Source organism: Syzygium oleosum, unplaced genomic scaffold (genome assembly GCF_021117445.2).
Source record: "Syzygium oleosum isolate NSW1041296 unplaced genomic scaffold, Sole_v2.1 Sole_v2.01, whole genome shotgun sequence".
NCBI lineage: Eukaryota > Viridiplantae > Streptophyta > Magnoliopsida > Myrtales > Myrtaceae > Syzygium > Syzygium oleosum.
The window spans coordinates 10,442,429-10,458,505 of NW_026607485.1; the positions used below are offsets into that span (position 1 = coordinate 10,442,429).

The 16,077-nt window shown below is 42.4% G+C and overlaps 1 protein-coding gene, 1 long non-coding RNA gene and 1 pseudogene across 2 annotated transcripts; 1 reads left to right on the plus strand and 2 right to left on the minus strand.

Moving 5' to 3' along the window:
- Positions 1 to 117: 117 nt before the first annotated feature.
- LOC115667248 (putative disease resistance protein RGA3) lies at positions 118 to 1,673 on the minus strand (annotated as a pseudogene).
- Positions 1,674 to 3,535: 1,862 nt separating this feature from the next.
- On the plus strand, positions 3,536 to 6,246 carry LOC115666724 (uncharacterized). Its single transcript, XM_056316254.1, has 5 exons — positions 3,536 to 4,725; positions 4,822 to 5,673; positions 5,765 to 5,878; positions 5,961 to 6,017; positions 6,094 to 6,246. Exons 1-5 carry the CDS (start codon positions 3,913 to 3,915, stop codon positions 6,244 to 6,246), a joined length of 1,989 nt encoding a protein of 662 aa, XP_056172229.1. The 5' UTR covers positions 3,536 to 3,912.
- Positions 6,247 to 7,735: 1,489 nt separating this feature from the next.
- On the minus strand, positions 7,736 to 8,724 carry LOC115666726 (uncharacterized). The gene is made up of 2 exons (XR_004003951.2): positions 8,294 to 8,724; positions 7,736 to 8,170 (listed from the first exon to the last, which is right to left on the minus strand). It is a non-coding gene; the product is annotated as an uncharacterized LOC115666726 (long non-coding RNA).
- Between the last annotated feature and the right edge of the window lie 7,353 nt (positions 8,725 to 16,077).

Consider the following 16,077-nt stretch of genomic DNA (forward strand, 5'->3'; position numbering starts at 1 on the left):
CCATCGTCTTCTTTGCTTGCAGCATCGAGGAATGACCTACACAGTAGTTCTGACAAGTAATTGTCCGTCTTCAAGGTTTTCCTCCCCATTGAGTGACTCAATAAAGCCTTGTGCCATCTAAAGATGTATCATCATCTCTTTATCGTAGACATAGTCTTTCGGAAACAATGAGCAATATGCAAAATAATGTTTTAAGCACGACGGGAGACGATCGTAACTGAACTTGAGGACTTGCATAATTCCATGATCAACCTCATCAATTTCTGGTATTTCTGGAAGTTCACGCACTTTGTAACGGAGCCATTCATCTTTATTTTTGCCGTACGAAAGGCCTCCTATTGTTTTAATGGCAAGGGGAACGCCGGCGCATTTTTTAACTATATCTCGACCTGTCTCCTCCAGTTCTGGGTTTGATGATTCTACCCCATCTCCAAAAGCCATTTTCCTGAATAAGTTCCATGACTTATCTTCGGATAAGCCATTTAGAACATGGATAACTGATTTCGCATCGGTGACCTTTGCAACTTTGTGGCTACGAGTGGTTACAAGTATCTTGCTTCCCCGTAAACCACCCTCTAGCCAATCTCCAAGCTTCAACCATTTATCTAGATCTTCATTCCACAAGTCATCCAAAACAAGCAAGTATTTCAACCTGCCTAGAATCTCATGAAGAAGACTTGGCAATTGGTCTATAGGCTTATTCTCAAGATCTTGTAATAACCTTTTCATCTCATCATCATGCTCTTGACAGTTGTCTTTCGCTGATTTAAGAATTTCTTTGATAATCACATTCACGTTAAAGACATCAGATACACAAACCCACATCTTAAGCCCAAAATGTTCTTTTACCTCCCCATCGTTGTACACTAGTCGTGCAAGTGCGGTTTTTCCAAGACCTCCTTTACCAACGATGGCAACAAATGACACACTCTGGCTAGAGGAGGAATCAAACAAAAGTTGTTTGATCTTTTTTTTGTCCTCTTCCCTACCAATTATTTTTTCATCAGGTGAGGGAACTTCAGGTTTCTTTCCTCTCCTGATTGTTTCCTCGCTCAGATGCTGCTCTAAATTTGATAACTCCTTATCACTCTTAATCCGATCTAGTTCCTTCCTAAATTCCCGAATCTTATTAGCCACTCTGAGGCGGTGTGCAAGCTGATTCGATTTATAGAAGAAAACGCATACCGCTTTCAACATCTTGTTGCTGGAAGTGACCTTCCGCCTCAGATTTTCGGTTGCAACATCATCGAACATGACCTTCCGCCTCAGATTTTCGGTTGCGACATCATCGAACAAGTCCTGTACGTCGTACAGCACATCCTTGAGCCTCCTGAGCCAGAGCTTGACCTGGTTGTCGTGCCATTGCTTCTTCTCGGCATCCAAAAGCACAGCTTGGATGGTCTGGACGGTGTCCTGAAGGCTTTTGAGCTCGTCCTTGGCACCGCAGAGCAACTGGATCTTCTGAGAAGCGAAGAGCTTCCAGGTTTCGCGATTTCGGAGGAGATGCTTTTCAGTATGGCGGTGGCAAGGCTGAAGAGCACTGCTTCCGCCATTTCCAAAAGGCAAAAGCAGGGGTTGAGGAGTGTTTGAGAGGAGATTGCAGAGGTGATGCTTTTGTTGGGAGACGATGGTTTGGTGGTGCCTCGTGATTAACTTCATGCAATAATATATAGCAAGGCCAAAGGCAGCTCCATCTTACTTCATGCTCAGTCGCTCCACCAGATGATAACAGAGAAAAAGACGCGTGGGGTCCACAAAACAGGGACTAAAGAAAGAAAGAAGGAAAGACCAAAAACCTATGAGTAAAAAAGGCAGGTTGCCTCTGCATGTCTAGAGAAAATTTTCGTACTTTTTCGTTTCTCATTTTCATCTGAACATGAAAATAGTATTGAAAAAGCCATTTGGTCCCGCATTGAGAGCAGTTTCCAAACGAAAACCCAAATGCGCTCAAATAACTTTATTGGAAATGGTTAGGCTCAATTCCAAAAAAAAGCACGAATTTTAGGTCTTGTCCCAAATTTGGCCCGAACTTTATTTTGTCTAAAAAAAAATCACCAACTTTCAACCGTGTCCCAAATCTGGCCTCCGTTAACTCTCCATCCACTCTCACCGTTAGTCATCCGACGTGGCTTTTCCACATCAGCAATTAAGGCACAAATACACCACGACAGCAATAAAAGCAGATGTCCACCTGGGCTGCGCTTTCTCTTCTTCATCTCCTTCGCACGATTTTCTCTTTAGGGTTTTCTTTCTTCTTTCTTCTTTCTTCATCCGATACACGAGCGAGAGGCTTTGATTCGTCCGAAGATCTCGCGCGCTCTCCCTCGCGCGCTCATCCTCTCACATGAAGTCGCTCGCTCTCACGCTCGGCCGTTTGGAGACTTGTTTCCGTCTGGAATTTTGAAGATCTCGCACATGTTCGGTCAAGATCAAACGAGCAAAATCTCGCGCACTTGGTCGCTCAGAGACATCAACTTGTCTGAAGAGCAAGCGAGCGAGCGCTCGCTCGCTCGCTCATCCTCTCACACGGAGTCGCTCGCTCTCATGCTCGGCAGTTTAGAGACTTGTTTCCATCTGGAATTTTGAAGATTTCGCGCACATTTGGTCAAGATCAAGTGTGCAAAATCTCGCGCGCTTGGTTGCTCAGATACATCAACTTGTCTGAAGAGCAAGCGAGCGAAGATCTCGTGCGCTCGCTCGCTCGCTCATCGTCTCACACGGAGACGCTCACTCTTGCACGTACTCGCGCTTGTTCGCTCGAAGGATGCTCGCTTAAGGGTCGAAGAGGACAGAGTGTTGAAGTCATTAAACATAAGGTATTCTTCTTCTTCTTTCTCCCATGCATTTGGACATATTAAATTACGATCACCATGTGCTTAATGGTTTGTCTAGTAGTGATTTATCTCATAAAAACTGAAGTAAATGCTACATCCGAGTGTTTAGAGGAAGTGTTAAATTTAAGTCTTCCCTCTAGTGAGGTGAGATGATTCTCATGGGAAAATTCAGTAGCTTTAGTTCTATAGATAGAGCCATTAGATCAATTAACAAGCTGTTTACAATGTCAGAAGTTGAGTTGAAAGACTGCGTTCAAGCGAGATATTGAAAAGGAATTCTTCTTCTTTTTCCTCCTAATCTATTGGAAGGCATTGAACTGAAGGATTAGTTCAGAAGGTTATGTATTTCAAATGTGTTCTCTAGCTATGGGTTGTCACGTGTTTAGATATTAGGAGCCAGAACTTATTTTTTCTTTATAGTTTCTGATCAATAAGCTGTTGTTTTGTGAAACTCTTTTCCTAATGTGAAGTGTGTCATAACTGCTTATTATGCCATACAATTACTAAAGCTATTGTTGTCTTACTAGGCATTTAATTAGTGCGATGAGTTCAACATTAAACTCCAAATGTCCAATTTTTTATTCTATTTTGTTTATAGGATTGGGCCGATTGGGGTTCCAGGTCACCATCGTTTTGCTAGTGGAAAATTGAAGTATTGTCGATTGAATAAGTAACAATGGTGAGTTCATTCAATTGTTGGCCTTTTATTTTTAAATATTGTTTTTAGTTTCCAGTGTATGACTTAGTGTGTTTTTTCACAGAATGAAAGTGATAGTGACGATGGTTCATTAGACTTCTGTGATGATGAAATAAATATATCAGATGACGAAGAGATTAGAACAAGGGAGATGAGGAAAGATTTTAGGGAAGCAATAATTGAGGAGGTAGATGATGGTGGGGACCTAGCTGAAGGTTCCATCGATATAAGAATGGAGGAGGAGTTTGGTGTTATTCCACATGAAGGTGGGGATGATGATGAAGATGCAATATCGGATGATGAACCTCTAAGTGGTCCCGATATTGATAATTTGAAGAAGTTAGTGGCACAACTGGACGAATTGTTAATAGGTATGATCCTATGTGTGACCATAACGAGAATGTGTTTAGTCTAGGTATGAGATTTGAATCTCGTGAACAGTTCAAGATAGCTGTGCAAAAATATGCGGTAATTAATGGATTTAACATTTTTTGGCAAATGAGTCAAAAGAAAAGAATGGAAGCAAAGTGTGTGAGTGGCTGTGGTTGGAGGTTGTATGGCAGTTGGGTTCAAAATGAGAAAACTTTTGTAATAAAAAGAGTTGGAAATCCACGTAACTGCAATAGAAGCCTTACAAATAGGCAAGCCACTTCTACATGGCTTGCTCGTGAGTACATGCCTAAGATTAGAGCCAGACTCACTTATTCGGCTACCGAAATGCAAACGGATGCAAGAGAAAGATTTGCCTTGACCCTTGATAAAAAAAAATGTTACCGAGCCATATGGAGAGCTCTTAGTTGTATAAGGGGGCCGATAGGGAAGCAATATGATATGCTAAGATCTTATTTGGAGGAGCTCAAGAGAGTTAGTAAAAATGGAAGATTTGAGATGGAGGTTAACCCAGAAACCAAAGTATTTGAGAGGTTTTATGTGGGCTTTGATGAGTTGAAAATGGGCTTTTTAGCAGGATGTAGGCGTGTGATAGGCTTGGATGGGTGCTTCCTTAAGACTGGATTGAAAGGTATGTTGTTATGTGCCGTTGGACGAGATGGAAACAATCAAATGTTTCCAATAGCTTGGGCAGTTGTGGAAGTTGAGTTTGAGGCATCGTGGACTTGGTTTCTCGCTCGGTTATTTATTGACTTGAATGTGGACACAGGCGAAGGCTGGACTTTTATCAGTGATCAACAAAAGGTAATATGTCACATTTGTCTTCATTGGCTATTACACTATATTGGTACAATCATTGTTGTGACCTGTTTGTTTTTCATTGGTTTAGTTTGGTTGTAGGGACTAATGAATGCAATTTCATGGCTATCTCCACAAGCAGAGCATCGAAATTGTGCAAGACATATATATGCTAATTGGAAAAAATTACACAAAGGGGATGCTTTGAAGAATCTCTTCTGGAGGGCTGTGAGGTGTACATTTGAAGCTGATTTTGACCTGGTAATGGCAGATTTGAAGATGGAGTGTCCTAAAGGTTATGAAGACTTCATGAGGCAGGGCCCTAAGCACTTCTGCAGGGCTTTCATTAAGACAGGTACCAAGTGTGATGCGGTTGAAAATAATTTAAGTGAGACCTTTAATGGATACATTTGCATACCGAGAGCAAAACCCATTCTTGAGATGCTTGAAGAAATACGAGCTATGTTGATGGAGAGAATGACAGAGAGAAGCCAGTTAATGGTTGATCAAATGGATCCAATTTGTCCAAGGATTAGAATGAAGTTGGAGAAGACTAAACTTGAGTTCGGGTATTGTTTTGCTAGAGCGTCTTTGGGAAATAAATTTGAGGTTGAAGGGGATGGCAATAGATTTGTGGTTGACTTGGCTGGGAAGACTTGTGCTTGTAGGGAATGGGATATCTCTGGTATACCATGTAGACATGCCATATGTTGCATTGCTTTCATGAAATTAGACATCAATGATTATGTTGATGATTGCTTTAAGAAAGAAGCTTATGAAAAATGTTATCAATTTCCCTTCCCGGTCATGAATGGAGAAAAAATGTGGCTCAAAGTCAATGGTGAGCCAATCAAACCCCCACCTTACAGAAGGAAAAGGGGTAGAGAGAAGAAAAATAGAATCAAGGATAAGGATGAGCGAAGTAGAGACGGTAAGAAATTGACGAAAGTTGGAGTTCAAATGCGATGTTCAAATTGTCGATAAGATTTTTGTTGGGTTATCACAAATGATATCATTGGTATTTCTTGTGTTTTTTCACATGTAGGCAAGAAGAGGAAGACCAAAGAAAACTGATGGGGCTAGTGGTGCGCAAGCTAGTTCACAAGCTAATAGATCATCTAATGGGGACTCCACTATCATTAGGAAGGAGAGAGCACAGGCTAGTGCTTTATCAAGCATAATTTATTTTCATACCACGTGTATATTGTGATTAATGTTTGATACTCATTTTGTTTCTTTAGGCAAGACAAGGATATGGACTTTTCATATCTGAAGCTACCGGGAATTCCTATTTAAGGGTAATCTATGTATAATGTTTTATATGTGTGTCAAAAAGAAAAGCTAAGTTCGTATGTTTATTTTTTTTTATTGCAGATGCCGGGTAGTGATAGAGTTATTGACTTTGGAGGTCCATCCATTTCCAAGGGACAAACAAGAGCAAGGAATGTTGTTGAAGTTTCACTAGGCCAATCTTCTACTGATATCTCAGAACCTCCATGTACTCAAGAATCTAGAATTGGTGGTTAACTGTGAAATTATGTACCCGAAAATGCTTGTGCAGTGCCTTCTACTAGATGTTGAGTTGTAGACTGAAAAGTGCTAGTTTTTTGTTGTTTGTAAGTAGATTTGGCTATGCATTATGTGTTTGGGAATTTGGCGATATCATTTTGTATATGTGATGTTTTGGCTATGCACTATGTGTTCGGCTGGTTTCGAAAGCTTGCCAAGAAATGAGGCAGAACTTGGAATGTTTGGATTTTGCAAATTTAGATTTTGTAACATGTAGGTAGCGTATATAGAAAGAGTTTATTTTCAGGAACTTGTAGAAGGTTATAGCATGATATTTTGGGATATATATTTTGTTCACAGGTAGATTCCATAAAAGAAGGTGGCATTAAAGAGGAACTTCCTTTCACAAAACAGCAGCATTTGCTTTCATCCAAATCTGCATAATCCTTATCACTTTAAAATAAAAATGAAATGGGATAGCATTCGCCTTCCTGATCATGACCCCAGAGAGAGAGAGAGAGAGAGAGAGAGATGGGTCATATAAAGTCTTGAGGTGGTGGATGCAGTTTCAAATTAGTGAACCAAGCTTTGTAAGACCAATGCCTATTGCCTACAATTACTCCATCCTTGTATGCCGACACTGCCAGCTTCTTTCTTAGTCATTTGATATTTCTAAACAAAAGGTGTTGTGTAATGCTAAAACGATTGATTTTCCTATGAAATTTCTATGTCTTAGCAAGACTCCGCGATACAAGGTTTTGATGCAAATGTAAAACAAGATTGTTTCTTTAGATCGGTCCGTTTTCAGGTAATTGACAATATCAAGTATCTGAAATGGTTCTATCCATGCATTTGTAACTCTGGCCTGAATTTTGGTTGATAGGGCCCGTTCTTGTATGCCTGCAAGTCACATGTCTTAGCCATGTACTGCATAAACTGTTGCAGATGGAACCACATTTGAGGAAAAAAAAAAACTCAAAACTCTTGCTGCGACTCTATCGTCTTCAAGTTCAGAACTTGTTGAAACCCAATTAATTTTTTTTCTCCTTTTCCCCTTTCTTTCGGTGCAAAACACAAGCCCAGTTTGCGAGACATACCTATTCGCTTCTAACTTAATAACATAATCCAATGACCAAAATGTCAAAGCAACAAAGGCAATAAAGAACCATCCAGGAGATTCAGAGCCCTTTATGCAAGAACAAACTCAAACAGAGACAACGATGCAACTCCTGCAGAAAATGCTGTGATCCATTTAACCGACTTCGTTCAAGCTGTGACATATCTCGGCTCACCCCTCCACATAAGCCCAATAAACGAATATTATTCGCCAATGTAAAATGAATCACCTAGCATATTCTCCAAACTGTCAGGAACATAACCTAAATTAGAGAATTTACAAACATCCTAACCTGATCGAGGTGGCAGCTTTGTTACATTAAATGGGTGACTATTTCAATTTAAACACTTCTAAATCCTCTACTCTACTCAAACAATTAGCTTGATGCCATTAATATGAGGCCTTGATCTGATGTTAGCAACAGCTCTTCCCAATCAGCAACCCAATAACAACCATTATGTTCACTTTGGTGCATCATTAGCAACTGGAGATACTGGTTCTTCCCGACATAAACATTATCAGATGGAAACTCCAGCAGCTGAGTTTAATCTAACACATCCTCTCTTTCAAATGAATGCATTAAGTCTATCACAAATAGGCTTCACATCTCTGTTCAACTGCAAGATGCACACTCTTTCAATATCTCGCTTGAAGGCAATGTGGTCTTCTGCTTCCAACTTAGCTTCTGACATTGTGAACAGCTTGCCAATTGTTAATTGATCTAATGGCCCTATCTACGGAACTGAAGCTGCTGAATTATTTTTCATCACTGGAGGGAAGACTTAAATTTAACACTTCCTCCAAACACTCGGATGGAGCATCGTTCTGCGAGATAAATCAACTGACTTCAAATTCCATGAGATAAATCACTTCTAGACAAATTATCGAGCATATGGTGATCGTAATTTAATAAGTCCAAATGCATAAGAGGAGGAGGAAGAATAATACCTTCTGTTCAATGCCTTAAACACACTGTCCGCTTCGACCTTAAACGAGCATCCTTCAAGCGACTGAGAGCGAGTACGTCCGAGAGTGAGCGTCTCCATGTGAGAGGATAAGCGAGCGAGTGCTCACTCTTCAAACGAATTGATGTCTGAATTGATCATCACTCGAGCGCGCGCAAGATTTTGCTTGCTTGCTCTTCAAACGAATTGATGTCTTTGAGCGACCGCTTGCTTGCTCTTCAGACGAATTCACATATCTGAGCGACCAAACGGCCGAGCGTGAGAGCGAGCGACTTCGTGTGAGAGGATGAGCGCGCGAGATCTTCGCACGAATCGAAGCCTCTCGCTCGTGTATCGGATGAAGAAAGAAGAAAGAAGAAAGAAAACCCTAAAGAGAAAATCGTGCGAAGGAGATGAAGAAGAGAAAGCGCAGCCCAGGTGCATATATGCTTTTATTGCTGCCGTGGTGTATTTGTGCCTTAATTGCTGACGTGGAAAAGCCACGTCGGATGACTAACGGTGAGAGTGGATGGAGAGTTAACGGGGGCCAGATTTGGGACACGGTTGAAAGTTGGTGATTTTTTTTTAGACAAAATAAAGTTCGGATCAGATTTGGGACAAAACCTAAAGTTTGTGCTTTTTTTTGGAATTGGGCCGAAATGGTTAAGCAAATGATTAAATTTTCCTCATAATAACTTCATCGAGAATTGGGTAACATAAATGAGCCTTGGCAAAAATATGTAAGTTTATTCATAATCATGTTTGCATAAATGAGCTTTATCCCACAAAACAATGAAAACTTATAATGGCTTTCTTGTGTAGAAATGAAAATTCTTATCCAAAGAACAAAAGAAATAAGAGAATACTATTTCCTTACCAAAAAAAAAAAAAGAGAATACTATTTCACTAGATACCTTGCCAAAATTGACAAGGGTCAACATGCCATGTTTTTAAAACTATCATTTTGTCTTATGTACTAGAATATTAACTAATGCGTTGCTGCGGGAGCAAGAAGAATTAACAATTAAAACTTTATCAATCTTTTCGTTTCTCTAAAAATTTGATATTGCACCATGTTTAGTCTATTTTTTAATATGCAAAATACCTTTTCGAAATAAAGTTTAAATAGTTTTATATACGTATATCAAGATATTTGAGGATCCTTATTTCGATCAAGGAGAAAATAACTCCATAATTGCCTTCACATGTAAGAATACGAGTAAAATTTAGAGTTGGGAGACTTATGAAAATGATTAATTCCGAGGTCATCCATGTTTTGTGACAATAAAGCCAAAGAGATAATTTAGTGAATGATATCACATCTAAATGTTTCGATGACTCGATTAGTTAAAAAAGATAATTAATAAATTATGTTTCTCTTTTGCACATAGGGAATTCATGAACATGTAGTCATGTTCTCACGCAATCTGTTATTATGTTTACGGGGAATTAAAGAAGCCAGCTATGATTTCTGTCCCTTAGAAATTGATCGAGCAAACCGAATCTCTCAAATGCTTTTTAATGCAAGTTTTAATTCCAAAATAAATGAAATAAAAGTTTGAGAACTCAAATGCGTAAATGGCACAAGGACTCCTATTATCATTGTCTTGCTAATTGTAAATTTCAAACTACATAATCATGCAATGTGATCAGGTTAACCGCACAAACTGTGTAATCGATGTCCGATCCCAGTCGATAAAAATCTATGTATCGATACCTCGCCATACTAAGTGCATTCACTAGGAATTTCCTAACCATACTAATAGTAGGGAGCATTTTGTTGGTAGTCTCTTGGGGCGTTTTGCTCATCAACTATACAATCACTTAAATGATTTTGGGAACTGCTTTTTTTGGGAAACAGTACCAAACGCTCTTTTTCACATACTATTTTCACAAAAATGAAAACGGAAAAGGGGGGGGAATTCTCTCTGAACAAACGGGGCAACTTGCTTTGCTTTTGCCTCATAGTCAAGCCACGAGATAGGTTACTAGCTAGGGGAAGCCGTATTAATTTCGGGCATGTCAAGCTCGGAATTCGTCCATGGGACTCTTTCCAAAAGTCATATGCGACAATAGACTTCTCAAAGTCATTTGTGCCGGCCTCAAATTGAGTTTTTCATGGACAGCTACGTGTCTGTACGTTGATTCCAGAAGCAAATCTCACAAAGGCTTTTAATAATCTCAGCATTGATGTTCAGTCCCTCTCTCCATAGTTCCGTATCGCAATTGTATATCACGTGAGACTTTGAAACCATCTTGGCAGCACAAATCAACGCCGCCTTCGAAGAATCAAACCTTACAATTTTCGGGGACTTTCCTCATTTTCTCTATAGACCCTTCTATCTGGACCTCACGCATCTTTCACAACCACCAAACATTATGTTTTCCAAAAGGGACGACGCAAATAGGCGTTGCTCCCCCCTGATGTTAAAAAAAACAAAATTACTTATGCCATGTTAAGTACTCACTCATTCAAAAAAAGAATAGAAAAAAAAAAAGAAAGAATAGTGGCTTGATATGTCAGGAAATAGATTGTTTTTCCATTAGTATATGCACGAGGAACGAAATGTTGCCGCTTTAATTTTCATGTAATGCCACGAGAAGTTTCAACGTAACGTGGCCCTTAGGCCCAGACAGGAGTGACAATTTAAATTTCTTTTCTTAAAAACCGTGTCATTGCGAATGCCATTTAGGGCCCGTTTGGTAACGTGCCAAACAGTAAAAATTTTTGTTCTTTTGTTCCAGAAATAGTTTGGGAACAGAAATGCGTTTGGTAAACTTTTTGTTCCCGGGCACATTTTTGCAAAAATTTGTGCTCAGAAACAGTTTTGGAAGAGAAACAAGAAGTAAAAAAAAGTTGCTTCTTACTTCTCGGCACAATTTTGAGAATGAGTTCTTTTTCTTCTTTTTCTTTTCTTCTTTGTATTGTTCTTCCCCGGGCTGTGGCCGGTCGCCGGCGGCCGGCCGGCCGCCAGTGACCGGCCATAGCCCAGGGCGACAAGAGCGTCACGGCCCTCGCCGGCCGCCGGCGGAGACGAGGGTCCCCCTCGCCGGCGAGGGCTGGACCCTCGCCGCCTGGGCGAGGCGACTCGCCGTCGATCATGGCGATGTCGGCCTCGCCCAAATCGGGCGAGGCCGGCGGTGAGGCAAGCAGCCAGGGCGGCGGCGAGGGCCGCAACGCCCTGGCCTGTGGCCGGTCGCCGGTGCCGGCGACCAGCCATGGCCAAAGAAGGGAAAGGTAGAAAGAAAAAAAATATTAAACAATTTAAAATATTATTAAAATATTATTAATAAAAAGAAATTTTGTGTAGTTACTAAACGTATTTCTGTTCTTTTCTATCCCAGGAATAGAAATTTTGGACAGTTACCAAATGCCTTCAAATGCTCAGAAATTGTTTTCGGGCACATAATCAAAAATAATCATTTCTGAGTAGAAATAGTTTCCGGGAACAGAATGATTGTCATGCGCACCCAATAGGCTCACTGCTAAGGAGGTTGATTGAAGTGAAGTCCCAACGACTTTGGGACTGCCGTGGAGGCCTTTCACGCCACCCCAACATTTGCAAGGACCAAACGCTATCTTCCTTTCATCCCACCTAACGTTTGCACCTGCTTTGTCTTCTTATTGGGTCAATACCATTCCCACCTGCCATAATTTGATTTCCTCCCGTAAAACATGACAACAAATGAGGCTTAAGGTTTCGACTTTCGTGCATATGGAGCCGCTGTGGGCCGTTACTAGACCTGTTAAACGGGTGGGTCGGGTCGGGTTTGGGTCGGGTCATAAATGGTCCGACCCAAATTGACCCATTAACTCGTTTATGACCAATTTATTCATAATGTAACTATCTCGACCCATACCCGACCCGACCCATACCCAACCCATACTCGACCTGACGCATATTACTAAAACACTTTTATATTTAACCTAATCTAGGAATACTTGTTTCTTATGATTTTTTTTTAAAAATTATACTGCTAAAACATTTTATGCAATACAAAGCTAGTGAAATTTTTTTATAATTTTTTTTAAAATTGAGGTTCTGTTTGTTTTACGAAAAATGCGACATTTCTAGAAAATATTTTTCATAAAGTCATTATCCATGAAAATAAAAAAAAATTAATATTTTTTTATTTTTTAAATCGAATTTTTAATTATTTTTTATTTTTTTTTTTTTATTTTTCCTTTATTTTTGGCCGATCGCCGGCCGCCGTGGCCGGCGACCGACCACAGGCGAGGACGAGCTCGCCGGAGGCCGGCGAAGCTCGTTCTCGCCGATCTGGCGAGGACGAGCTCGTCGGAGGCCGGCGAAGCTCGTTCTCGCCGATCTGGCGAGGCCGAGGCCTCGCCGGCCTCAGGCGAGGCTCCAGCCTCGCCGGGATCGGGCGAGCCTCGAGGTCGCCGGAATCGGGCGAGCTCGAGGCTCGCCAGATCGGCGAGGCTCGAGCCTCGCCGGAGGCCGGCGAGCTCGAGCTTCGCCGGCCTCCGGCGAGGTCGTCCCGCCCCGGTGGCCGGTCGCCGTGGCCGACCACCGGCCGGAATAAAAAAAAAGAAAAAGAAAGAAGAGAAAAGAAAAAATAAAAAATAAAAGAAAAAGAGAAAAAATAAAAATAATTAAATTTCGATTTTTTTTAAACATCTTTGTAAAGAGGAAGAGAGTGTGTAGATGGGTCTAGTGGGTGGGTTGGACATGGGTTCCAAACTCAACCCATTTAGACCAATTTATCTTTAAGCTTTAAAATTTAAAACCCATTTAAAGTTGACTCTTTAAAATTAAGTGACCCATATATGAGCCATTTATTTTTAAATGGGTCATATATGGGTTTAAGACCCATTTTGACACCTCTAGCCGTTACTCAGGTTTTTTCTTGTTCTGTTGATCATGATTTCCTCCCTTAATTTGAGTAATGTTTCGTCTTTTTTGCAGACATTGTAATATTGATGCAGCACCACGTGACCCCCACATCAGAAAAAGATTGAAAAACAATATGAGAGAGAGAGAGAGAGAGAGAGAGAGAGAGAGAGAGAGAGAGAGAGAGAGAGAGAGAGTAACAGTCTGAATTTTCGATCCTTTTCCCAGGATTTAAGGAATGAATATTTTGACCAATGCACTTATAGTGAGATCTCATCCGGAAATGCGCATTTTCGGGATGCTAACCTTAGGGGTAGGGCGGTTACGGGATTGAGTTCGCACGACCAAAGAACTCGACCTGGGTTCGATCTTCGATCATATGGATTGACGAGGGAATGTTTTGAGCCAACCGAGACCGGTCTACTTGATTGATCGTGTCCGAAGGAAACTAGCGACAGACCCTCGCAATTATATGACAATCGAGGTCATCTCGGGTGGAGTAAACTTAAACGTGATTTGACTTAGTGTCAGTCACGGATCGAGAGCGCGTAATCCCAATGAGCCACCCGTTAGCCAGAGATAAGCTAAAGTTGCGATTGTTCGATTTTAATCATTTCTTGGAATTCGGGCCCAGGAATCGAGAATTTTGAAAGTGACGATTTTGAGCGGCCGATGACGTTTTTGGCTTGGCCAACTTTGGGGTCACCCATTTCTGCAAAAAAAATGGATTTCGGTCCGGGGCCGGAAAAATTACGGTTTTGCCCCTGTGGGCACCGGGGCTGGATTCGGAGGCCGTTTGAGGTTATTTTTCGCGGCCAAGGTCATTTTGGGGTGGCCACGCACATTTAGAGTGGTTTTGGCCAAAAATTGGAATTTCGACAAAAATTGGAAAAATAATATTATTTTATTCCCGGAACTTTGCAGTCAATTTTCGAGGGCTTGCGCAATGAATTTCGTGAATCCGACACCATATTATGTTGGCCACGCACATATGGAACGCATATGTACGAAAATTAGAATTTCGCCCCGAGACCGGAAAAATGACAATTTTGCCCCTGGACCCGTTTCAGTTCCGAATTTTGGGGATAATTTTGGGATATTCAGGTCTGAAAATATCAGCTCAATTATTGGACAATTGACCCTTTTACCCCTCACTTTTTGGATAAGATTTAATTAGAACCGTTAGATTAGGGTATTTTGGTCAAACGGCCCGGATCGGCGACACGTGGCGCTTTGGACTGCTATTTTTGATCAAGACCAGATCAGTTTCTCTCTCCTCACCCTCACTCTCGGCAGAACCATCACAGACCAGCTCTTCCTCCTCCATTTTCTCTCTTTTTCCTCTCTTGTTTGGCTTGCCGGAGCTCGTCGCCGGCCACCAGAGCACCGCCGCCGACCACCGTGCCCCGCCGTGGACCACCTCAGCCCCCTCAGCCTCAGCCTTGCCCTGGCCGACCTTTCTCTCTCCCTTTCTCTCTCTTTCTCCCTCTTTTTCTCTTTCCCGTCCGGCAAAAAGGGCCGCCGGAGCTTCGCCAGAGCTCGGATCGCTGTTCCGTCACCACCCAGCCGTCCAGCCTCGCCGTACGACGCCGGCCGTACCTGTCCGCACAGTGTCCGTACGGGAGTTACTGTTCATTGCGTCCGTACGGTCGCTGTTCACGCCGTCCGTACGTCTCCGGCGACGCCGCTCCCGCTGCTGCTGCTGTTCCGGCCCGTTCCAGCCCCGTTCTGTCTCGCCTTTTTGGGTAAGTGTCTCCCCCAAAAACTACCTAGGAGCTCGGGTATTTCTAGACTCGTTTAGGACCCCGTTTAGGCAATTTGTGACTGTTTTAGGGGCTGTTCGGGACTGATTTGAGTGATTGATTATTTGGTGGTTGCGGACTAATTAGGCGAAGAATTTTGAGGTTTAGGGAGCTTGGATTAGGGCTGTGATGTTGAGGTTTGATCGGAATTAATTTGTGCGATTAATTATTGGGATTGTGCCTTGAATGGAAATTTGTGCGTGATTGTGCGATTTGTGGTAATTGGCTGATTTGGGATTGTGTTTCGGGTTGTGTACGTGTGGTCGTATATGTCACGTGTGCGGCCATGAGGTGTGATGGTGTGACAGTGCGATTGCGCAATATGTTCGCGTGCCAAGAATGTGTGATAGTGCTTCGGGATCGCGTGTTATATGTGTATGATTGTGTGGTGTGCTGGCGTGGTGAGAATGTATATTTGCAAAGTGTATGTGAATTGTGAAATGTGCATGCAATGTGGAATTGTGTTTGGCCGTGCGAGTACTGGTCGTGCGTAAGTGTGGTTTGAGTGGAACGAGGATATGGAAATGTGGTTTGGTTGGAAAGGTCCGTCCTGAGGCGTGTACGTTACGCGGGACGATGCCGTCCCTGACGAGGTGACGATGCCCGGCCTGACGAGGTGTCGATGCCTGACGTGGTCAGAAGACCGTTGGCTTGATGCGTTTTACGCGGGCGCGGTAGAAGGAAAGTGTGTGTAGGATTCCGTCCTGAGGCGTGTACGTTTACGCGGGACGATGCCGTCCCTGACGAGGTGACGATGCCCGGCCCGACGGGGTGACGATGCCTGACGAGGTCAGAAGACCGTTGGCCCGATACGTTTTACGCGGGCGCGGTAGTGGTGGAAAGGTTGAGAATGAGTGGGATTTGGCAAGACAAGCGAGAGGATTGTGGAAAGTGACCCATGGTGTGAGTAGCGTGCGAGTGTGTTTGTATCGCGTGATGTGATGCTTAATTATGGGGTAGAAACTGCTAGGCACGGTATGGGACGTGCCCAAGTGGTTGCTGTCTTATAATTAAGGCATGCGCGCGTCTGTGATTCATTGCTGTGATGTGTTGGCTGTGTTATTGTCTAACGTGCAGGAACGTGCGTGATGGATTCCAGGTAGGGTCGCATGTGATTGTTAGTTTGGCCGATC